We start from the raw sequence: 25,552 nt of genomic DNA on the forward strand, positions 1-25,552 counted from the left end.
CGTTACTGAACTGACATGAAGGTAAATGACACAAGTGCAAGACAGACCATATTTGCAGTTCAACAACTTGAAAATGATTGGCTAACACAAAAAGCAGACAGGCTGAGTAAGAGGAGAATGAGGCATTTAAAAGTTGAAGAGTTAATAGAGGATGAGTGCAAACTGGTTTCCACTCATCTTCAGCTGTCACACAGCTACGCTGCTATCGACCTACCATTTTACCGTTTGGCAGGTCTGCAGCTGAGAGGTTCATTATGCCTCATAGTAGCGGCTTAAAAATGGCAAATCGCTGTTTGCCAGGACAAACACAGGGAGGTCTGTCTTCTTCAAACCTCCGCCTCCTTCAATGAGGTTTGAAGAAGAAAGCTATACATGAATATATCGTCACAGATGTAGGAACCTCAGGAGGTTCTGGTTCTCAAAGATACTGCGACATGAGGACCTAGTGCTCAACCCAGATCTCCAGAGAAGCATAGCACATGCTTGGTAGGATCTTTGTGCATGCTGCATGTTTCTGAGCATTTTCACAGGCGTTCAGGAAAATGTTTGACCATTCAGCTTTGGCTTGTCCTGAATTTTTGTATGAGTGTGTGCTCTTAAAAAATATTGGTGGAAATGAAAGTCCTCCCAGAGGTAAACGTGGATGGATGATTGCCCATTTGCGAGTTTGCCCGAAATATTTGTTGACAACGTCAAAGTCAGATTTCTACTTCAGCATAAAAGTACAGTAGTGCCTCTACTTACAAAATGAATTGGTTCCGGAAGAAATTCTGTAAGTAGAAAATTACGTAAGTAGAGACGCGTTTTCCATGCAAATACCCCTAATCCGTTCCAAGCCCACAAAAATTCCGACAAAAATGTTTTATAAAGCATAAAAATGCATCAAAACATGTAACAAACACACGATTACATTATTACACAATAAATGAGAGTTGTGCATAACGTAAAAAACAAAGGATAAAGAATAATAATGATGGTCATTCCCTTTTAACTGCTGTCCTCATTGTTTTTTGCCCTCTTTGGTTCATGCGCTCCTATCTCACGATGCCGAACAACAGAGTGAATTCCAGTCCTCCTTATGAACTTCTCCAATCACCCACGCAATGCCTTAAAAACCCCTTGAACTTCCTTTTGTTTTAATAACGTGGCGAATGTAGATGCATTTCGGCCATATTATTTGGCGAGATCAACCAAACGCATCCCTTTTTCATGCTTTTCTGTTATCTCTTGCTTTGTTTGTGTGGAAAAAAAACTCTTCTTCATCTTTTCTTTTCCTCTTTTCTCTGTCACTTTCTTGGGGTCCATAGCAAATATGTACTCAAAAAGTCATTATATTTGCACAAAACTATCTGAACACCTCACGGGTCGAGTGCTGAATGCCGAAGACACTCCATATTCCATAAGCACCGATCTAGCTCCACACAGAGGTGGAGTGGCATCCCTCTTAGCCAATGGGATGCCAGGAAGATACGTAATAGGTAATAGCCAATGGCAGAGCAGCTATGAGAATGTTGCGTTCAGGAACCTGTGGGAGATTCGAGTATCAGATGCTTGTTTTTACATCACGTAAGTCGGAATTTCTTTCGTAAGTAGAGCAATATTTTCCTGCTGAGAAATTTCCTATGTGGAAAATTTCGTAAGTAGAGACATTCGTAAGTAGAGGTATCACTGTACCAAATGAAATCCCAAAATGTTTGAAGAAATCAAACCCCTTCCAAGCAACACATGACAATGAATACTTAGGAAAGTTACCGATATAATAATAATAATAATAATAATAAACCGTTATTGTCCCATAGTGGGGAAATTTGTGCCATCGTGGCAGCGGGGGGGGGGGGGGGGTGTCATACATCCGTCCATCCATCCATCTTCCACCGCTTATCCGGAATCGGGTCGCGGGGGCAGCAGCTTCAACAGGGAGCCCCAAACTTCCCTTTCCCCGGCCACATCCACCAGCTCTGACTGGGGGATCCCAAGGCGTTCCCAGGCCAGTGTTGAGATATAATCCCTCCACCTGGTCCTGGGTCTGCCCCGAGGTCTCCTACCAGCTGGACGTGCCAGAAACACCTCCCTAGGGAGGCGTCCCGGAGGCATCCGCACCAGATGCCCAAACCACCTCAACTGACTCCTTTCCACGCGAAGGAGGAGCGGCTCTACTCTGAGCCCCTCGCGAACAGCAGTGTTTCTCACCTTATCTCTAAGGGAGACACCAGCTATCCGCCTGAGAAAGCCCATTTCAGCCGCTTGTATCAGCGATCTCGTTCTTTCGGTCATGACCCATCGCTCATGACCATGAGCGATGGGTCATGCGATGGGTAGGAACGAAGATTGAACGGTAGATGGAGAGCTTTGCCTCTCGGCTTAGCTCCCTCTTTGTGACAACAGTGCGGTAAAGCGACTGCAATACCGCTCCTGCTGCCCCAATTCTCCGTCCAATCTCACGCTCCATTGTTCCCTCACTCGTGAACAGGACCCCAAGATACTTAAACTCCTTCACTTGTGGAAGGACCTCATTCTCCACTTGGAGAAGGCATTCCACCGGTTTCCTGCTGAGGACCATGGCCTCAGATTTGGAGGTGCTAATCCTCACCCCCGCCGCTTCACACTCGGCTGCAAACCGGACCAGTGAGCGCTGCAGGTCACAGGCTGATGACGCAAACAGGACCACATCATCTGCAAAAAGCAGTGATGCAATCTTCAGGCCACCAAACTGTAAAGCCTCCTCACCACGACTACGCCTCGATATCCTGTCCATGAAAATCACAAACAGAATTGGTGATAAAGCGCAGCCCTGGCGAAGGCCAACAGCTACTCGGAACAAGTTCGACTTACTGCCGAGAACCCGAACGCAGCTCTCACTTTGGGCGTACAGGGATTGGATGGCCCTGAGGAGAGGCCCCCTCACCCCATACTCCCGCAGTACTTCCCACAGTATATCCTTGGGGACACGATCATATGCCTTCTCCAAGTCTACAAAACACATGTAGACTGGATGGGCATACTCCCAAGCCCCCTCTAGGATCCCTGTGAGAGTAAAAAGCTGGTCCGTTATTCCAAAACCAGGACGGAACCCACATTGTTCCTCCTCAATCTGAGGCTCGACAATCGGCCGGACCCTCCTTTCCAGCACCTTGGAGTAAACTTTCCCAGGGAGGCTGAGGAGTGTGATGCCCCTGTAATTGGCACACACCCTCTGGTCCCCCTTTTTAAAAAGAGGAACCACCACCCCAGTCTGCCACTCTTTCGACACTGTCCCAGATTTCCACGCAATGTTAAAGAGGTGTGTCATCCACGGCAGCCCCTCAACACCCAGAGCCTTCAGCATTTCTGGGCGAATCTCATCAACACCCGGGGCTTTGCCACCGTGCAGTTGTTTAACTACCTCTGTGACTTCGCCCCGAGAGATTGACTCTGATCCCCCATCATCCTCCAGCTCTGCCTCTGCAACAGAGGACGGGTCAGTTGGGGTAGTTGGATTCAGGAGTTCCTCAAAGTGTTCCTTCCACCGACCGACAACCTCCTCAGTTGAAGTCAACAGTGTCCCATCTTTGCTGTATACAGCTTGGATGGTTCCCCGTTTCCCCCTCCTGAGGTGTCGGACAGTCCTCCAGAACAACTTTGGTGCCGTCCGATAGTCCTTCTCCATGGCCTCTCCGAACTCCTCCCACACCCTCTGTTTTGCCTCCATCACAGCCGAGGCTGCAGTCCTTTTGGCCCGTCGGTACCCTGCAACTGCTTCAGGAGTCCCCAGGGACAACATGCCCCTGAAGGCCTCCTTCTTCAGTCGGACGGCTTCCCTGACCACCGGGGTCCACCACGGTGTTCGAGGGTTACCGCCCCTTGAGGCACCCAAGACCTTGAGACCACAGCTCTCAGCTGCAGCTTCAGCAATGGAAGTTTTGAACATCGACCATTCAGGTTCAATGCCCCCAGCCTCCACAGGGATGCACGAGAAGCTCCTTCGGAGGTGTGAATAGAAGGCCTCACAGACAGAGTCCTCCTCCAGACGTTCCCAGTTCACCCGCACTACCCGTTTGGGCTTACCAGGTCTATCAAAAGGTTTCCTCCGCCAACGGACCCAACTCACCACCAGGTGGTGATCAGTTGACAGCTCTGCCCCTGTCTTCACCCGAGTGTCCAAAACACACGGTCGAAGATCAGATGATACGATCACAAGATCAATAATTGACCTCCGACCCAGGGTGCTCTGGTACCAGGTACACTTATGAACATCCTTGTGTTCGAACATGGTGTTAGTTGTGAACAATCCGTGACTAGCACAGAAGTCCAACAACATAACACCGCTCGGGTTCAGATCAGGGAGGCCATTCCTCCCAATCACGCCCCTCCAAGTGTCTCCATCATTGCCGACGTGTGCGTTGAAGTCCCCCAGGAGAACAACAGAGTCCCCTGCAGGGATCCCTTCAAGGACCCCATTTAGGGACCCCAAGAAGGCCGAATACTGTGAACTGATATTTGGTGCATATGCACAAACAACAGTCAGCGTCCCCCCCCACAGCCTTAAGGCGTAGGGAAGCGACTCTCTCATCCACCGGGGTAAACTCCAATACAGCGGCGCTCAGCCGGGGGCTTGTGAGTATCCCCACACCCGCCCTGCGCCTCACGCCTGACGCATCTCCGTAATAAAACAAGGTCCAACCCCTATCCAGGAGTTTGGATCCAGAACCGAGGCTATGCGTGGAGGTAAGCCCCACCAGATCCAACTGGTAACGCTCCACCTCCAACACAAGTTCCGGCTCCTTCCCCGCCAGTGAGGTGGCATTCCACGTCCCCAAAGCCAACTTCTGCCGCCCGGGTCTGGTCCGTCGTGACCCCCTGTCGTCACTGCCACCCATATGGCAGCGCACCCGACCCCATCGGTCTGCCCTGCGGGTGGTGGGTCCACAGGGGTCATACATAAATACTTAAATAATATACATACATATTAACATTTATAACATATGAATTTGACATATTCACATATTGTAAACATATATCATATTATCAGGAATTTACAGTTATATTTACACATCAAAAACATACACTAAAGACTGGAGATTACATTGTGAATCCAGACAATGTTTTGTTCTTTGAGTTCTGTGAGTTCTTTGAGTTCTTTGAGTGGTCTGCTGGGAGGATTGCTGGTTGTAGACTCTGACGGCCGTGGGCAGGAAGGACCTGTGATAGCGTTCCTTCACGCATCTTGGGTGACGCAACCTATCATTGTAATATGATATAATATCAAAGTTACCAATATCAATGAATATTTTTTAGCAATTTAACACTCTAACAATGATCTAAATTAACTGAACACTACCAGTTCTAGGCTCTTCATCATGTAGGGCGAATACTGAAACACAAAGTCTGTCTGTCTGTCTGTCTGTCTGTCTGTCTGTCTGTCTGTCTGTCTGTCTGTCTGTCTGTCTGTCTGTCTGTCTGTCTGTCTGTCTGTCTGTCTGTCTGTCTGTCTGTCTGTCTGTCTGTCTGTCTGTCTGTCTGTCTGTCCGTCCGTCCGTCCGTCCGTCCGTCCGTCCGTCCGTCCGTCCGTCCGTCCGTCCGTCCGTCCGTCCGTCCGTCCGTCCGTCCGTCCGTCCGTCCGTCCGTCCACTCGTTCCTCTTCCTGTACCAACTGGCTCAGTCAACAGGTGTGTGTATTCTTTCTCTGACAGGAAACTGTGATGTGAAATACATTCCTTCCATTCTTCCTGTACACATCAGCCAAACAGTGCTTTCTAGGATTGTGGGAGGTCATCCGTCGCCATTGTGTTGCTCAGTTTATGTCAGTAGATTATGGGTCTTTGAATGCACCACAGTATTTGAACACGTTTTTCTTGATGTGTGCGATGTGTTGTTGTGCATTTACAGTTTAGCATATGTCTGTCATTTTGCTTTTTCCAGGTACCACCTCTTGTAACACTTTGGAGAGCAAAAGCATGGTTCATAAGAGTAGTGACAAATATGGCCTTGGTGTTATTTACATGTAGCATGTTGTTTCTAATGAATATTAATGTGTGTGCTTGGACTCTGTGGTAGAAGCTTAACACATTCTGGTCAGTCATGGGAAGGAAAACCCTCCTAGTTCCCTAAACACGATGTGCTTTTTGTGATCTTGCTGAAACCCTTATCCTACAGACATCTGTTTCTCTGAGGCCTTCTGATGATTTTTGTTTCACTCAGCTCTGGCTGTGCTGTTCCATCTATAGCTTTATGCCCTCGATGTCTCACTGAGAACAAACACAGCCATCACCTAACCACCGGCAAATCCCTCCATGATGACTGCTGGGAGCGTCCGGTCATTAGTCGTTACTATATGGATGACTTTGTGGTCTTTAGTAGCTATAAAGAGATGCCATGAAGTGTGAAAGGCTAGGATGAGGTTTTATTGCCTTCATCTCAGCGTCTTTACATTTATGTAACAATGAACACAGCAAAAATACACCAGCTTTAATTATTTGTGGTGTGTGTGTGTGTGTGTGTGTGTGTGTGTGTGTGTGTGTGTGTGTGTGTGTGTGTGTGTGTGTGTGTGTGTGTGTGTGTGTGTGTGTGTGTGTGTGTGTGTGTGTGTGTGTGTGTGTGTTAGTGCCTAGCCAATGCCTCTTGGTACTGTGTATTTCATGTACGTATTGCATTGTTCTATATCTTTTTTAGAACATTTTTTCTTTCATTTTAATAAAGTCATCATTGGAAAAAATACAGGTAAACAATCAGCAGCTTCTGGATTTTATTAAAAACGTGGTGAAGGAATTCCTGTCAAGCCGTGCTTTAACAAGGATGCAGGTCCTAATGAGGTCCAGGCCAGTGGCAGCAGGGGTCTCATTAGAGGACTTTCTAAGGGTTTTCCTTGTAATGGAAGGGATCCACCCTGTGGACACGCCCCTCCTGACGTCTTTTCATTTAGAGCCAGTGAATAAAGACTCCTGCTTGGATACTCGTGATGCTGAAGTCATTTTTACATTTGACTGTTGAACATTTTGGTCATGGTTACTCTAAGCATGAGTAGCCGGTCTGGCCCAACTTGTCCATTAATGTATCTGTGTTGTGTAATGAAGGCGATATAATTCTTGTCCTCTTCAGCCATGGGGACGTTGTAAAAACCAGATGTCAAGTCCATCGTGCTGAAATATGTGTTCCCTCCCAAGGCTGCTAAAGCGGTCTGATTGGTGTGGCAGCAAGTGGGCATCTTTGATTGTTCTCGCAAGTAACCGCCGAAAATCACTACAAATCCTCAGACATCAATCTTTTTTTCATATCACCAATGGTGATGCATACTCACTCACATATTTCCGTATGATCCCTTGCTCCTCCATTTCTGTCAATACTTGTCATAACTTCTGGTAGAGAGCAGGTGGTACTCTGGGGTAAGGAAGACGAAACGGACAATCATCTGTGGGTCGAATGTGATGGACAAAACCTTTTGCCTCACCACAGTCCAGAGCATGCTTGGAGAACACATCATTGTAATGTTCAAGAAGCTGGACTAGTTTTTCTTTTCCCGCACGATGAACATTGGAGGAGCTTACTGAATGTCTACATCGCCAAGACTCACGTCTCGCAGTCTTTGTTCAAGGTTGGAATAATTCGTTGGTGTGGAATGCCCCTCTAAAACTGAGTTGTCTACCTGGCTTGAGCTTGAAAAACCTCAAAATCTTCTACAGCTAGACAGAGCGAAACATCAGCCAACTTAAATTTTCTCCTCAGTGTGACAGGCTTGTCATACATGTTGGTGATCTTCATGAGGACCCACCTGTCACCCCACAGAGGTGTAACAATGCGACTAACCATGACATTCCGTGGCATAGACTTAGATGAAGTATGTTCCACTATCACCGTGCTTCCAGGTGACACAGGACAATCACTTGGTAGCTTACCCCAAACAAAGTGTTGTTGCCTAGCTAGAAGAGTTACTGACTGTTTGAGTTTGACTGTGCCAATTTTGTCTGGTGATACTTCACCTCTTCACCGTGATGTACTGGCCATCAAATCCAAAAACTGCTCACACTCAGGAGACACTAACAGATTGCAAATGGAGATAAGCTGCCAATAGTCATCACTGGTTTTCAACTGTCGCATGAGAAACTTGATCACGTTTGTGCCGGTGATAAAATCATTTCTCTGACCTGGCACAACAAGGACTGGAAGGATGCAACGCTGCCCATAAACTTTTAGTTCAACATTGTACATACATTTTGGTTTTGTGAGTTTCCCTCCACATCCTACTAAGACCACATCCTTTGTCATCACCTTGGGTTCTGATAACACATTTACTTCGAGCATTCTCTTCTCTGCTTCTTCACTGAAAGTACAGACCATGGATCCTGAATCAAGCATTCCTCGCATCTGATATTTATCATTAACACTAACTGGAGCATAGAACAGTTCATAGTAAGGCTCGATTCTCTGCGTGTTCTGTACCTTAGCACCTACTGGAACGTCCTTATACATGTTCAAATAACGCTGTTTAAGCTCACTTTCACTTTTGAGGGTTTGCTTATCGTCACACACATGTCCCCTCCTCAAATGTAGGCCAATTAGTTTAAACCCCGCTGCTCTTGAGATGACTGCTCTGCCTGGTGGCCTTGTCTGGAATCAATGTCTGGACAGTTTCTCTTAATATGACCAGGTTGAAACAAGACAAGCACAGATACTCCTGTCTGCAGTGTGCGAGAGTGGAGTGCTCTATGGATTTACACACCTTGCAGGGCTTCCTCTGCACAGATGGATGCTGTCTGCGGACTGCTTGGTTGTTTTGGCCAAAGATGCAGTCAAGCAAGCTAATCAGGGTCTTGATAAAATTATCGTCAGACTGAGGAAGGGGGCTGACAGTCATCTCTACTTGATCAGTAGGTGGCACAATATGGCTATTAGGAATTGACTCTTCAGATGCAGGTGTCTGAACATGAGCCTTCACCTGTCTGGCTAAACTGGGGTGACTTTGTTTGGTGAGTAATTGCTCCTTCATTTCAACCTAATAACAGTCAACATGCTCCTGTATTTAACATGCTAGCCACTGCAGCAAGAGAGGCATCGTGACAATATTTTACAAACATCATGGTTCCCGACTGGGATCATCAATGTCTCTTTAAAGGTCCCATATTATGTATTTTTAACTTAATGTCATTCAGCTTCCAGATGTCCAACTAGACTGTATTCCAAATATTTTGACCTAAAGTGATCTGTGGTCCTAAATATCAGCTTTTCAAAATCGCTTGTCGGAGCTACTCACAAAATGCGTCGTTTCACGCTGTAGTATGCTAATGAGCTCCGCTGGTCAACGCCTCCTTCACCTGGGTCACGCCCCTCTGAAAGAGAGCGTTCGGACACTGACCAGTATTACATTTGTTATCATTATGGTGTTCGGAGGCCCCATCGTGTCGCCGTACATTTATGACCCTGAGTCGGACCCAGAAACGGGGGCTCCTGAAGAAACACCAACTGTGCGGCTGCAGCAGGACGTTTCTGAATGGTTAGTACGTGTGAACGTTACTTAGTTGGTTCTGTTTTGCTTTGTTTTGTAACCTACGTCATCACAGGACCGGAGCATCTTCCGGTAGCTACTTTTTTTTTCTACTCCCGCCTCTTATCGCAAAGTAATAATATCTGTCTTATTATGTATGTTGTATATATAAGGACGTGTTGACTGCTAAAATGTTGCTGTACTTCTCTAAGTGACAGTAAAGTCTGATGGTGGTTCTGATAGTTATTACCATGTGGCTAATGCTAACTTCTGCTCACAGTTAAGTTACTTTATTTTTATATCACATTGATTTAACCCGTTACTAAGCTGCAAAATATTTGACGCAGTCCTGTGACAAGACACACGGAGCTAACACTTGCCACCATCCCACCAGGTTAATGGTGAATTGATGTAGCCATATTGCAGTGATGCCTTTATCTACTCTATTTTGAGATGTCTTCATCTTCTGTTTATTTTACAGGTGTTCCTGTGGACACTGAACGAATGCCAACAGAAGCAGAAAACATCTGTTTGGAGATACCATAAGTAGCAAGCTCACAGCTAAACCACAAAGTTATGCCTCTATTTGGCTACTTTTACAATTATAAATTCAAATGACCTCTACCATGTTTTTCACTGTAGGTTAGGAGCCGTCTGCATGAGGTTGATGAGGTTCCATGCATGACTTACCATTTTGGGTTCCAGCCTGTGTGCCTAAACGTGTAAACCCTACAAATGGCCGGTCACGTACTGAGGGCTGAGTACGGCCCTTCACATCTGAGACGAATACATCGGTAAGTCGTTCTTTGAAAAATGTCAGAATGAAAACTACAGTTATGTCTTATTTTACTTCATCAGGCATACCTTCATTAATGCAGTAACACATGACAAATATAGGTATAACAAAGTCTAATATATTGTATTTGCGACACCTTGATTTCTGTCTGATTAAAAGACATGTTGAACATTTTTTGGTATTCACGATACATTTCTGTTGACATATACAAGCATTTATTTACATAAAACAATACATCCAATAATAATAATGAGAACACGGAGCCATCCAATCAGGAAATCAACAACAGTTGTAATTCTCAGGATTCGAAACATTGTGAAATAAATAATTTTATGTCCTTTTTCTGTAGACGTTGCAGACTTCTGGCCTATCGCACCTTTGTTGGCTGGTGCTGGGGCTACTTAGGACGCAGAATCCGGGTTGTCATTCAAGCCTGTGTGGTCCTTCGCATACGCCGAGAGTTTCATGAAGACAAAGGCCACTACCCTGGATTTAGACTGAGTCTCGGTTGAACCTGGTCATGTAGCTGGCAATGACCTCCTCCTTGTCAGGACGCTCATACTGGGCAGACAGATTCTTGGGGACAGGAATGGCCAAAATCTCATTTGTGTACCAAGACTACAGTATGTAAAATATGAGGTCCAACATGTCAGCTACAAAACCTGTTTAATAAAACACCAAAGATATATCTTTACTGTTATTGATATTGTTTGATTCATTTCTTTGTTTAGACAAATTGAGTTCAAAATACCTCCTGGTACTTGCTACTAATTTATTTATTTGCATGATTACTTTTTACTGTATTTTGTTGTGAGCAATTACCAACAGAATTTCAAAAACATGTTTGTTTGAAATATTAAAATATTGCTAACAGAATGTTGGCTCTGTCTTGTGAGGTTTGACTCTGCATTGTCCCTTCAAAAGCCTTTGGAAAGCGGATCTTGTAGAGGGGTACACCAAACGTAACAAAATAAGGTGCCAAAACAATATCATATGACATACATGAATCTGTCTCAAAAAATTTTTTATGCTAAACTCTTCACTTCACTTACTGTCTTGCTGGAATATTCTAATACACAACACTTTTATTTTTTACTGAACTACTATCAACACATGTGCACTCATTAACACCTGTAGACAACAATATTTAGAAAATTAGTGTATTTAACCAATTTTATTAAAACATATTGTATGGAATATGACTTGCATATACCTTTATTTCTATAGTGGGAATGAAGAGTCCTGAAGGACAGCTGTGTACCAACAGTCAGGGTATCCACTGGGTCAGTTTGGCACGCCACCTCCTTTGACGCTGTAGGATGAATGGGTGCACAAGGAAGAGGGACACTAATTTCAGGACACCAATGTTCTTATTTTGGATAAGAAGGACAGACCTATGTGCCTTGTTGCTATGACGCCGAACAAACAATCACATGCGTGCGCACACACAATACGAAACAAAGCACAACTCCCTACTTAGCCTAGCATAAATTAACTATATTTATGCTGACAGATAATAGGATAGAAAATATGAGACCAGCTTACGTGTGCTTTAGCTTTATACTGTAATGTGGGTGAGATTAACCATGAAATGACGGACTCTGAAGCAGGGAATCTGATCAACGAAGGCCATTGACTTTTATACGCGTTAATCACATTCGCAGTGGAGTCTCATGAAAACAGAAGTACATGTCATTCATGATGCAGCTCCCAGATAAATGTGGTGAAACTTACCTGTAACCAGGGTGCAGTTCCTTGGTCTTGTATGGTTGGGAGTGATCCTTGAATGAGGATCAGTCTCAGGCAAAGCCACTTCTGTACTGACCCTCATTGCTAAAACAGGCTGGAGTGAAGTGGTTCCACACACAAACAAACGTGCAGGAGATGTAGCTGCACATTGCCATTAAAAATGAAATGCAACCACGCTGTCCTCTGTTCTTCTTTGGATGGGATTAAAAATAAACACTGGTGTTGATTTGTACAATCAACAACTGAGCAAATATCATGTCTCCTTCTCACGGGCTCCATTTCAACAGACTGCTGCCTCACATCCGACGCAAAGAACTCCGTCTTGGGGATGGCCACACCCTTGAGCATGTCAACCAATCCATATAGTCCAATATTCTGTCCAATAGCGCAGAATGCATAGTCTGACGTCAAGAATACCTATTCTAGCACTATATGATCCAGATTCTAGGAGTTGGCCGGTTTAGGGAGGACCACTATGTATGTGTAGAGACCTGAAAAAGTGTGATTATCATAATAGGGCCCCTTTAAGCCTTCCTCAGCTGCCTCAATAGCCTTATTAAGACGGAGCCAATACTCAATAGGATTTTCTGCGACTACAGGTACGGTATTATAAAAGTCCGCGAGAGGCATGGTTTAACATGCCACTTCACTGAAATGTTGTTTCAAAATGTCCATAATGATTTTTGGGTTCTCATGGTGTTTCAGCAACAAATTGCTGCAGAGTGTTATCTTCACTATGTCTCTGGCTCTACCCATTAACTTAGATAATATTTTCTGGTATTGATGCCCGAGCGGTATGTGTCCATAAGCTCCTCCCACTCATGTACTGAAAACTTGTCTGACCCATTACCCGTAAATAGCTAAGTTAACCAGCTAAGTTAAGTGGGGTATCAGTTACTGACAGGCCTGCACCTGGATTCTTGATATGTGCATCTTTGCCGTCATCTGCTTTAACCTCCCCTTTTAACTGAGCTGATATGGTCTGTCCTACCTGCTGGGCAATTTGTGTAATGAGGTGACTTAAAGCTGGATCATTCACGTCAGGAGTGATTGAGAACATGTTAGAAGATCTGTGGGTTGAAGGTGGATACATAGGTATGTAGGTGGAGCTAAAAACGACATTGCCTGGAGCTCAAGCTAGAGTTTTACAAACCTCCTTCAAAAACCTTCCCCTCCCAAAACCAAAGCTGGTACTAACATGAGAAACATCCTCTCCCTTTCCAAAATGGGATGCCATGCTTTGCTGTTTCTCACTAAAATAAGTGTTGCAACAATCAAAATAGAAATTCTCTTTTCACAGTGGAGAAAGTCTTCTCTTTAAAAAAGGTCTTGTGACAACAAACATAAAGGAAAAATTAAATTCAAGTAACAATCACGTATAAAACAGTGGACTTGAAAACGAAACTCAAATCACACTCTGACTTTGTTATAATGTCACTTTGACGTGACTGCCTACAGAAAACCCTGCGTTGATAGCCAGCAACCTCCTGTGATCAAGCTGAGGTCGATTCACGAGGAATCCGGGTCACGGCCCCAATGTAGCCGGTCTGGCCCAACTTGTCCATTAATGTATCTGAGTTGTGTAATGAAGGACCCTGGATGTGATGGTTTGAGCTGAAGAGCTGGCATATTTATTCTGCACAAAATGAAGTGACATGGTCACAAACTGTGCACATAAAGCGGGACAGAGCACAGCAACCTTCCTCATTCACGTTCCGGCGATGACAGTTTTCATATATCATCTGGAGCTGTCACTCAGAAGAAGGGATGGATATATGGATGAATGGATGGATGGAATGTCAGAAAAACAAAAAAATCCAAATGATAATTGCTTTTCAGTTGATGCTTCTATTTATTATGAGTGAGTTGCATTTGAACATGCGTGTACACGCATCAGCCTTGTCACATGACTCCTGTGCTGTTTCCATACACAGCAGGAGGCTGCTGGTCTGTGTGGGAAATAGTTAGTCAGTGAAACTTACTGTGTCTTTATTCACTAAAACCAGGAGCTATTTGTCCTCTGCTGTTTGTGAGCACACCATTCAAGCCACTACATCTGATGGTGGACTGTAACTCCTAGTTACAGAAAGGAGGTCAACTATCAGTTCATTTATGACCAAATACAGCCTTCCTAACCCAACCAACTCCTAGAAGCTGTAAAACAAACGCTTCCTGCATTAATAAATCAAAGCTTTGTGTGTTTTCTATGATGCTACAGAAAACAGTTAATAAGATAAGTTAATAGATAAGCTGCTATAGGCCTACAAGGCTGAGGGTATTTTCTCTGTCTCTTTAATTACTTTAGGAGCTTCTGTTGCTTCTCTTTCTTTGCTTTTCTTGATGATATTACGATATGCTTTTCTTGATGATATTAAATTAGACCTTTCAAATGCTTGCAAGATACTGCTGCTGCCTTTATGCTTCTGCTAGACAGGTGGGGAACAAGAATAGAAGACAGGAAATCCAAAGGCCTGGAAAACCCGCCCCCGCCCTGCTCCACTTCAGCAGCAACAGCACAATGTGGACATGAAAATTCAATCTGGCCTTTCTGCCACTCTCTATCTCTGTCTCTCACTCTCTTGACCTGTCTCTATCCCCAGTGTATTTCTATTTCTTTTATTTTCAACCGGTCAGTGTGGATGACTGCCCTCCAGAGCCTGGGTCCTGCCTGGAGTTTCTTCCTCAATGAGGGAATTTTTTCCTGTCGGTGTCTCTCGTGGTCTGGAGGGTTCTGTTGGTTTTCTGTCTGTTGTAGTGTTTTGAAATGTCTGCTGATGTGATTAAGCGCTGTGTAAATAAAAGTTGATTGATTGATGATTGTTAGGCTAACGCTGTGAGGTTAACGCTGTGAGGCTAACGCTTTGAGGCTAACGCTGTTAGTCCAGTGGGTCAGGACCATGATAAAAACCAGGTCACTGACAACGTGGACAAAGACTCACCCACCTGTCAGACGCGTGGCACTCTGTCAAAGACTGGAGGCTGTTTATCTCTCAGCAAGAAAGCTGTTAGTTCAATTCCTTTCTGTGTGGAGTTAGTATGCTCTCCTCGTGGGTTATGTCCGGGTTCTCTGCCTTCCTCCCACCTCCAGGTGTGATCAGTTTACGAGTGTTCTTTGTCTTTCATGTTGGCTTGTGATGAGCTGGCACTTCACCTGGGGTTTACCCCGCCTCTTGCCGTATCCAGAATCTGTGACCTGTAACTTCAGACTGGCGGCGTTAGACGAGAGGATCTTCAGGAAGATGAAAGAGTGTGTGATGAGAAGTGTGTGATAGAGAGTGTAATGAGGATAGTGTGATGAGGGGTGTGTGATGAGTGTGTTGCTTAAAGGCTTTTCCTCTCCTCAGAATTCCAGTGGAACTTCAGTCATGACCTTTCAGCCATCTTGGTGAAACAAGAGGAACCTGACGAATCACAGGGAGACCCGCCTCTCAAAGTAAGCCCTACTCCGCCTTCCAGAGGGTCGCCATGGAGACACACGGTGAGTATCTGAGTTCAGGCCACATGTGATCAGGACGTTCAGTCCTGATTCACTCAACGGCTGCTTGTGTGTTTGTGCAGGAGTGCAGTGAAGGGGAATTTAAGTCAATAGCCATCAAAGACGAGCCCAGTGAGATGGGACAGTATCCCAGCATGCCCAGCGGTACACACCCAACACATCTCACGCACACAAAGTACTTTCACTCCACTGTGATATACTCACCAACAACAGGACAAGCCTCATTAATACCCTCCCCTTCTTTAGAAGATGCCCTCCAACTCCCCCCCACACCCCCTAGCAGTAACCATGGTGACAGCGATGGCTCCCTCCCACCCTCTTCCCCACACCTTCCTCTACCACCATCATCCCCTCCCCCACAGCACAGGCCAGGAGGTCGAATGTCCTCCTCCTCCTCTTCCTTGGCCATCTCCTCTTCACCTCTCCTTACTGCTCCACACGTGAGTAAGACAGCTGTCACTCTGATCTACTCAGCATGTCCTGAATGCCCCTCAAACACAGAACAGCTGGATACTCAGTGCACCAGCTGTAATTCTCTTTAATATCCTCTTATTGACATGTATACAGGGAGACATGCATACAGAAGTGGTTCAGAGAGATTGTAAATCATTATTTATTAAAATCTAATCCATAATGTCTATGTGAGGTCATTTAAATGTCATAAATTACCCCTCATGGCTGCACCACTGTCTCTAATCCATCATGGCTGTCCCTACCACTGCCTCTAATCCATCATGGCTGTCCCTACCACTGCCTCTAATCCATCATAGTTGTCCTCACCACTGTCTCCAATCCATCATGGCTGCCCTCACAACTGTATCTAATCCTTCATGACTGTCCTCACCACTGACACCTGACTCTTTCCTCCACTGTTCCGTCCTGCTTTGCATCCGTTTCTTCTCCTCTACTTCTCGTCTCCAAGTATGTAACATCCTCCACCTTCACTTCTTCTTCTCCCTGTAGCCTCACTCTTCCTTCTCCACTCCTCTCATTCCTCTCATTTATACTCTCTCACACACACACGCACACACACAGACACACACAGACACACACAGACACACACACACACACACACACACACACACACGTATAATTTATTTCATTTTTGTGCAGAAGCTACAGGGTTCAGGTCCCCTTATGCTGACAGAGGAAGAGAAGAGGACCCTAGTTGCCGAGGGTTACCCAGTGCCAAACAAACTTCCTCTCACAAAGAGTGAAGAAAAAGCACTGAAGAGAATCAGACGGAAGATCAAAAACAAGGTAAAGGATTCGGGTCAACACCTGGAGGGGGAGCAGAGCCAAGAGAATGGACTGAGGCCCTGTCCACACGATGCCGGAACTTTTTGAAAAAGCAACTTTTTTTTACCCGGCATCGAAAATGATTCATATCCAGACTACAGCGTTTTCAAAAAAAATCTCCGTCATCAGTGCGTTGATCAACACATGTATAAGCAGAAAAACTCCGAGAACGACAGAAGAGAGGACCGGGATGTGCGGAAATTCACGTTGTGCCTCCTGGAGGACGACCTCCATCACGGAGTTCTCCCAACAGCAGACAGCGTATCCCGGTCTGACCCTGTTCTGGCGTTGGCGTCTTTGGAGAGGAACGTGAATGAATGAATAAATAAATACATATATAAACTTTATGACACGTAAATAAAGAAACAGACGAACAAATATTTAAGTGCAAAGCATGTTTATCAACGCATCTTCGACGTGGAGCTGTTATAGCCTGTCTTAGCTCCATTTGTACATATAGACATGGGTCACATCCATGACGTCACAGCGGTTTTCCTCGCAGGCACACACCCCCCGAACACAAAAAAGTTGCGGATACAGTGTCAACACAACAACGCATACCCAGCGTTTTAAAAAAAATCCACCTTGACCAGCGTTTTCAAAAAGTTGCATTTTTGTTCTGGATATCTGCGCTGTCGTGTGGACAAAAGGCATAAACGCAACAAAAAAGTTGCGTTTTCAAAAAGTTCCTGCATCATGTGGACGGGGCCTGAGCGAAGGCAGTAGTGTTAGGGTTAACACAACTGGAGGGGGTTGGGGTTAGGGTTATGGTTAACACCTGGAGGGGGTGGGAGGAGAGCCAACAGAATGGACTGAGTGAAGGCAGTAGGGTTAGGGTTAGGGTTAACACCTGGAGAGCGTTAGGGTTAGGGCTCCAAATGATGCTGAATTCAAACCAGTTGCATAGGTTGTAAATCAGCTCCATCTGAACAAGTTGGTTCTTATAGTAAATAGGAATAATTCCACAATTATCTGGCCTAAATGTTTCTCTCCAGATCTCGGCTCAGGAGAGTCGGAGGAAGAAGAAGGAGTATGTGGAATGCCTGGAGAAAAAGTAAGTTTCAGAGGACATGTGTTCCAGTTTCCGTAGCTTTTGATTGGCCCGTGGTTTCCACTGTATGTTTTATCTGTTTTCCATCCCACAGTATCAAACTTTAATATACAAGAATATACTAATAAGATTATAATCGTCCAGTCTGAGGTCTCGAATCACATTTTCACTTCATTCAGAACGGGATGTCGTGTGAAATGAAACAGCGTTGTTTAATGTGTTTGGTACAGTTGCTGAGTCCTTTTTTGCTCAGAGAGTTGCCTAAAATTCTATTGTTTTGTATTGTATTCTATTTTATTCTATTCTAGTCAGCTGGAGTAGATGTCATGACATTCCGGCTTCACTACCCATCCACCCACCCACCCATCAACCAGTGGTCCAGCTTATTTAAGCCTATGAAACACAATCAGTCAATAAAAGATGAATTGTTTGATTCCATTTATTTGAACAGTAGAAAAAGAGGTCATTACACATCAGATTACACACAAGACATGTCATAGTGAGGATCAGATTCAAATGACAGTACTGAGTTTTAAATTATATGATACATGAAAAACCTTTATTATTATCATCACATTTTCAAATTTTTATGAATCACACTTTAATATTTATATATATTAACTTGTGATTCAATTTATATATACATATATATGTATATGTAACATATGTATATACAGTATATATACTATACACACGCACACACACACACACACACACACACACACACACACACACACACACACACACATATATATATATATATATATATATATATATATATATATATATATATATATATATATATGCATTCACACACATGGGGCTGCGAGTAGTAGCCCATAATGTATTTTTTTCCTTTCGTATCCTGAAATTTCTTTTCTTTCGTAACAAGAGCAATAGTTTTCGTAACTTGAAAATTTAGTATGAAGAGACGTTCGTTAAGTTGAGGTACCACTGTTTATATACAGTATATATAAATATATATATATTTTTTTTTTTTTTTTTAAATGTCCCTCTCACCCTCATGGGGTGGTATCTGTGTGTCATCCTCAAGCTCGGGTCCTCCACCAGAGGCCTGGGAGTCTGAGGGTTCTGCGCAGTATCTTAGCTGTTCCTAGGACTGCGCTCTTCTGGACTGAGGCTTCAGTTGTTGTTCCAGGAATCTGCTGGAGCCACTCTTCCAGTTTAGGGGTCACTGCCCCAAGTGCTCCTACTACCACGGGGACTACATTAACCTTAACCTTCCACATCTGTTCCAGCTGTTCTTTCAACCCTTGATATTTCTCAATCTTTTCGTGTTCCTTCTTCCTGATGTTGGCATCAGCTGGAATCGCCAGATCTATCACCACTGCTCTCTTCTGCTCTTTGTCCATCACCACAATGTCCGGTTTGTTAGCCAGTAGCTGTTTGTCGGTCTGGAAGCTGGAGTCCCACAGGATCTTAGCCTTGCCGTTCTCAACCACCTTTGGTGGTATGTCCCATTGGGATTTGGGTACTTGTAGTCCATACCGGGTACAGATGTTCCTGTACACTATCACAGCTACTTGGTTGTGCCTTTCCATGTATGCTGAGCTGGCGAGCATCTTACACCCTGCTACCACATGCTGGACTGACTCTGGGGCTTCTTTACATAGCCTGCACCTTGGGTCAGATCTACTGTGGTAGATATTGGCCTCTATTGCCCTTGTACTTAGGGCCTGTTCTTGTGCTGCCATGATCAGTGCCTCTGTGCTGTCTGTCAGTCCAGCTTTATTCAGCCATTGGTAGGTCTTCTTGATATCAGCCACTTCCTCTATCTGACGGTGGTACATGCCGTGTAGGGGCTTGTCCCTCCATGTTGTCTCCTCCTCCTCCTCCTCTTCCTCCTCAGGTTTCTGCTGTCTAAGGCATTCACTGAGCAGTTCATCTGTTGGGGCCATTTTCCTGATGTACTCTTGGATTTTTGATGTCTCATCCTGGACAGTGGCCCTGATGCTCACTAGTCCTCGGCCTCCCTCTTTCCGCTTAGTGTACAGTCTCAGGATCCTGGACTTGGGGTGAAACCCTCCATGCATGGTGAGGAGCTTTCTAGTCTTGATATCTGTGGCTTCTATCTCCTCCTTTGGCCAGCTTATGATCCCAGCGGGGTATGTGATGACCGGCAGTGCATACATGTTGATGGCTCGGACCTTGTTCTTGCCATTCAGCTGACTTCTCAGGACTTGCCTTTCTCTCTGGAGGTATTTGGCTGTGGATGACTTCCTTGCGGCCTCCTCATGGTTGCCATTAGCCTGTGGGATTCCAAGGTATTTGAAGCTGTCCTTGATGTCTTCTATCCTGCCCCCTGGTAGGTTGACCCCTTCAGTTCTGATCATCTTGCCTTGATGGGGTAGATTCCTTCTGTGGGTCTTTCATGATCAGGACTGTCCTGCCTTCAGTCAACCATTCTGGGTGTGTCCCATCCCTTAGCAGCTGGTTCATCTGTGCTGCTAGACGCTCGTGGAGTGCTGTCAGCTTCTTTAGCCAGTATGTATGGATCATATCGGGGCCCGGTGCTGACCAACTCTTCATCTTTGACACTCTTTCTTGGATGTCTGCCATTGAGATGGTTACTGGTTCTTGTTCTGGGAGGCAGCTGTGGTCAGTCCTTAGGTCCACTAGCCACTGGGCATCGGTGTTGTGTGATGCTACTCTTTCCCATATGCCCTTCCAGTATTTCTCCACCTCAGCTCTTGGTGGGTCTGGCCGGATGCTATTTCCCTGCCACTGAGAGTACACCTTTGCTGGTTGAGTGGAGAAGGTCTTGTTTATTCTCCTGGCCTCAATCTCCTTGGTGTATCGCTTCAGTCGGGTAGCCAGAGCTGTTAGTCTCTGTTTGGCAGTTTCGAGTGCTTCAGGTATGGAGAGCTTGCTGTATTTCCTGGGTGCCCCTTTATTCACCATGTTCCCCTTCTGTAGCTCGGCTAGCTGGCTGACTTCTCTCCGTGTCGCCTTTATCTTGGCCTCTAACCGTCTCTTCCATGGAGGGTATGGTTTGTTATGCCCTGTGTTGATCTTGTATCCCAGCATCTCGAGGATTACTGTTGCTGCACTGTGGATCAGCTTGTTGGTCTCAGTTATGTTCCCTGTGGGGATGGTTCTTATTGCAGCATTCACATCTTCTAGCAGATCTTCTGAAGGTACTTGACAACTTAGCTTCGGTATTTGTCGGAGGCTCCAGGTTTCCATTTGGGTCACGATCTTCCTTCGCAGGTCAGCAGCTCTTGTATTGAGGCTGTCTATGTCTCTTGGGGCTTGGTACCCAATCACAGATTGTGGGGGGGGGGGGTGATATCCCCCCGCTGACCTGGCGTCCTGGCTCCCCCTTGCCGTAGCATTGTTGTTGTATTTCATCGATCTGTAGTTGTGACAGCAGTTTTCGGTTACGGATGTTGGAACACTGGGCTAACAGCTGTTTCTTTGTTAGCCTTGATTGTGGGTTTCGAAGCATCCATTGGTCCCACATCCGCCCCATATATCCCCTCTCTCTGGGATTACTTGTGTAGTAGCATTCCAACAACTCCGTATTCTCCGCCCTTGTCCATGTGGGTCTTGTTCCAGTAGCCCATTTGTCATCAGATTGCCCTGGTTCCCTAGCATCTGACGTGGACCTTGTTAACCCGGGCGACGTCCGAGCCGGTATGACTCTGTCCTTATTGTGTTCACTCATGTTTGAGGTAGGCTCGTATAGCATTAAGGGTCTTGCCTATATATATATATATATATATATATATATATATATATATATATATATATATATATATATATATATATATATATATATATATACTGTATATACAGGGCTCGAAATTAACTTTTTTTCTTGGTAGCACTGGTGCTCCAAAATTTAGAAGTTAGTAGCACCAGCAAAGACTTTAGGAGCACCTACCCAAAAGCAAGGCAGTGACGGAGCTATAGAGACCGCTCCGTCCATCTCCGTTCCGCGCACCTCTCTCCCTCGCCCAGGAGAGCAGCTGCAGCTGCGCTCTCAATGTTTCCTGGCAGGACCGCAGGAGCGCAGTCTCACAAAAAAACGCGCACCAGATTTTTTTCCCTAGTCGCACCGGTGCTCCCAAATATATTTAATAGTCGCTGACTGAATATTCAACTGACTTGAATGCAGGAGGTTGTGGGTTCGAATCCAGGTCGGGACAAACACTATCCAGTCAACTTACACATATGCAGAAAGGGGCGTAGTCTGGAATGGGCGTGGTTTCGAACCCCAGACATGGCGGAGACTATCCAGTGAGAGTCCTTAGGCAAGACCCTTAATGCTATACCAGCCTACCTCAAACATGAGTGAACACAATAAAGACAGAGTCATACCAGCTCGGACGTCGCCCGGGTTAACAAGGTCCGTGTCAGATGCTAGGGAACCAGGGCAATCTGATGAGAAATGGGTGACTGGAACAAGGCACACATGAACAAGGGCGGAGAATACGGCATACATGGAAAGGCACAACCAAGTAGCTGTGATAGTGTACAGGAACATCTGTACGCAGTATGGACTAGAAGTACCCAAATCCCAATGGGACATACCACTGAAGGTGGTTGAGAACGACAACGCTAAGATCCTGTGGGATCAGCTGCTGGCTAACAAACCGGAAATAGTGGTGATGGACAAAGAGCAGAAGAGAGCAGTGGTGATAGATGTGGTGATTCCAGCTGATGCCAACATCAGGAAGAAGGAACACGAAAAGATTGAGAAATATCAAGGGTTGAAAGAACAGCTCGAACAGATGTGGAAGGTCAAGGTTAATGTGGTCCCCGTGATAGTAGGAGCACTTGGGGTAGTGACCCCTAAACTGGAAGAGTGGCTCCAGCAGATTCCTGGAACAACAACTGAAGCCTCAGTCCAGAAGAGCGCAGTCCTAGGAACAGCTAAGATACTGCGCAGAACCCTCAGACTCCCAGGCCTCTGGTAGAGGACCCGAGCTTGAGGATGACACACAGATACCACCCTGAAAGGGTGAGAGGGACATTTTATATATATATATATATATATATATATATATATATAAATATATATATATATATATATATATATTTATATATATATATATATATATATATATATATATATATATATATACACACACACATACACACACACACACACACACACACACACACACACACACAAGGTCCTCGTCAGTTGCTAGGGAACCAGGGCAATCTGATGAGAAATGGGTTACTGGAACAAGGCACACATGGACAAGGGCGTAGAATACGGAGTTGTTGAAATGCCCTTACACGAGTAATCCCAGAAAGAGGGGATATATGGGGCGGATGTGGGACCAATGGATACTTAGAAACCCACAATGGGTTGACTGAAGGCAGGATAGTCCTGATCATGAAAGACCCACAGACGGAATCTATCCCATCCAACTACCGGCCAATAAGCTGTCTCAATACAACAAAGCTCCTGTCAGGCATCATGGCGGCTAAGATGAGTAGGTACATGGATCAATACATGAGCGGGGCACAGAAAGGAGTTGGTAGTAACACCAGGGGAGCCAAGCACCAGCTACTGGTGGACAGAGGAGCAGTACACATAGACTGTAAGAATAGGCAAACCAACTTGTGCACCGCCTGGATTGACTACCAGAAAGCCTACGACTCAATGCCACACACATGGATACTGGAATGTCTGGAACTGTATAAGATCAACAGGACACTAAGAGCCTTCATCAAGAACTCAATGGGGAAGTGGAAGACAACCCTGGAGACTAACTCCAAGCCAATTGGAGACTGGGGACTAACTCCAAGCCACTATCACCACTGCTGTTCTGCATAGGCCTGAACCCCTTCAGTCACATCATCACAAAGAGTGGCTAAGGATACTGATTCCGAAGTGGGACAACAATCAGCCATCTCTTCTACATGGATGACATCAAGCTGTATGCCATGAATGAGCGAGAAATTGACTCACTGATCCACACCACCAGGATCTACAGCGATGACATAGGGTTGTTATTCGGATTAGACAAATGTGGCCGGATGGTATCAAGAAGAGGCAAGATGATCAGAATTGAAGAGGTTGACCTACCAGGGGGCAAGATAGAAGACATCAAGGACAGCTACAAATACCTTGGAATCCCACAGGCTAATGGCAACCATGAGGAGGCCGCAAGGAAGTCATCCACAGCCAAATACCTCCAGAGAGTAAGGCAAGTCCTGAGAGGTCAGCTGAATGGCAAGAACAAGGTCCGAGCGATCAACATGTATGCACTGCCGGTCATCAGATACCCTGCTGGGATCATAAGCTGGCCAAAGGAGGAGATAGAAGCCACAGACATCAAGACGAGAAAGCTCCTCACCATGCATGGAGGGTTTCACCCCAAGTCCAGCAGCCTGAGACTGTACACTAAGCAGAAAGAGGGAAGCCGAGGACTACTGAGCATCAGGGCCACTGTCCAGGAGGAGACATCAAAAATCCAAGAGTATATCAGGAAGATGGCCCAAACAGATGAAATGCTCAGTGAATGCCTTAGACAGCAGAAACCTGATGAGGAAGAGGAGGAGGAGGAGACAAAATGGAGGGACAAGCCCCTACACGGCATGTACCACTGTCAGACAGAGGAAGTGACAGGGTGTAAGATGCTCGCCAGCTCAGCATACATGGAAAGGCACAACCAAGTAGCTGTGATAGTGTACAGGAACATCTGTACCCAATGTGGACTAGAAGTACCCAAATCCCAATGGAACATACCACCAAAGGTGGTTGAGAACGACAAGGCTAAGATCCTGTGGGACTACAGCTTCCAGACTGACAAACAGCTACTGGCTAACAAACCGGACATAGTGGTGATGGACAAAGAGCAGAAGAGAGCAGTGGTGATAGATGTGGTGCTTCCAGCTGACGCCAACATCAGGAAGAAGGAACACGAAAAGATTGAGAAGTATCAAGAGTAGAAAGAACAGCTGGAACAGATGTGGAAGGTCAAGGTTAATGTGGTCCCCGTGATAGTAGGAGCACTTGGGGTAGTGACCCCTAAACTGGAAGAGTGGCTCCAGCAGATTCCTGGAACAACAACTGAAGCCTCAGTCCAGAAGAGCGCAGTCCTAGGAACAGCTAAGATACTGCGCAGAACCCTCAGACTCCCAGGCCTCTGGTAGAGGACCCGAGCTTGAGGATGACACACAGATACCACCCAACAAGGGTGAGAGGGACTTTTATATATATATATATTAATTTAGACACACACACACAAACACACACACACACACACACACACACACACACACACACACACACACACACACACACACACAACTTGAACGACTTTACAGGACAACTGGTCTCACCATCCATACAGAATTATACAATAACCATGTCTTAAGTTACAAGGAGGCCATTGCCAACACCAAAACCCAATACTTCACCAATATAATCACAGCCAATAAGGGAAACTCAAAGTCCCTGTTCTCCCTACTCAATAACATCACCAACCTCAGGACTCTCTATTCCCTCACCTGAACAAAACCTCCTTCTGCAACTCCATCATGACATTTTTTGATGACAAAATCACAAATACCCACCTGGATGTTTTTGACAAAATCAAAACCATCCATCAACATCTTGGATCCATCCCTCACCTCCATGTCCCAGCCAACTCTCACACGCCCTTACAACCTTTCTCTTCTTTCCAGTTACTTACTGCCTCAGAAATAACAAAATTCATCAGA

The 25,552-nt window shown here is 45.4% G+C and overlaps 1 protein-coding gene and 1 long non-coding RNA gene across 3 annotated transcripts in view; both read left to right on the forward strand.

Annotated features, from left to right (window-relative positions):
• Positions 1-25,552, forward strand: part of creb3l1 (cAMP responsive element binding protein 3-like 1) — a 55,165-nt gene that overhangs the window by 15,344 nt on the left and 14,269 nt on the right. The window contains exons 4-8 of one of the 2 annotated variants that reach the window (XM_068309034.1): positions 15,344-15,477; positions 15,558-15,639; positions 15,742-15,935; positions 16,609-16,755; positions 17,790-17,848. In XM_068309034.1, coding sequence (XP_068165135.1) covers positions 15,344-15,477; positions 15,558-15,639; positions 15,742-15,935; positions 16,609-16,755; positions 17,790-17,848 — 616 coding nt within the window. Of the gene's footprint in view, positions 1-15,343; positions 15,478-15,557; positions 15,936-16,608; positions 16,756-17,789; positions 17,849-25,552 lie in introns of both variants that reach the window. The other variant, XM_068309033.1, reaches the window with a different exon arrangement.
• LOC137591201 (uncharacterized) lies at positions 6,587-11,325 on the forward strand. Its single transcript, XR_011034627.1, has 3 exons — positions 6,587-10,000; positions 10,097-10,248; positions 10,600-11,325. It is a non-coding gene; the product is annotated as an uncharacterized lncRNA (long non-coding RNA).

The sequence above is a fragment of the Antennarius striatus genome, chromosome 24, assembly GCF_040054535.1.
Source record: "Antennarius striatus isolate MH-2024 chromosome 24, ASM4005453v1, whole genome shotgun sequence".
NCBI lineage: Eukaryota > Metazoa > Chordata > Actinopteri > Lophiiformes > Antennariidae > Antennarius > Antennarius striatus.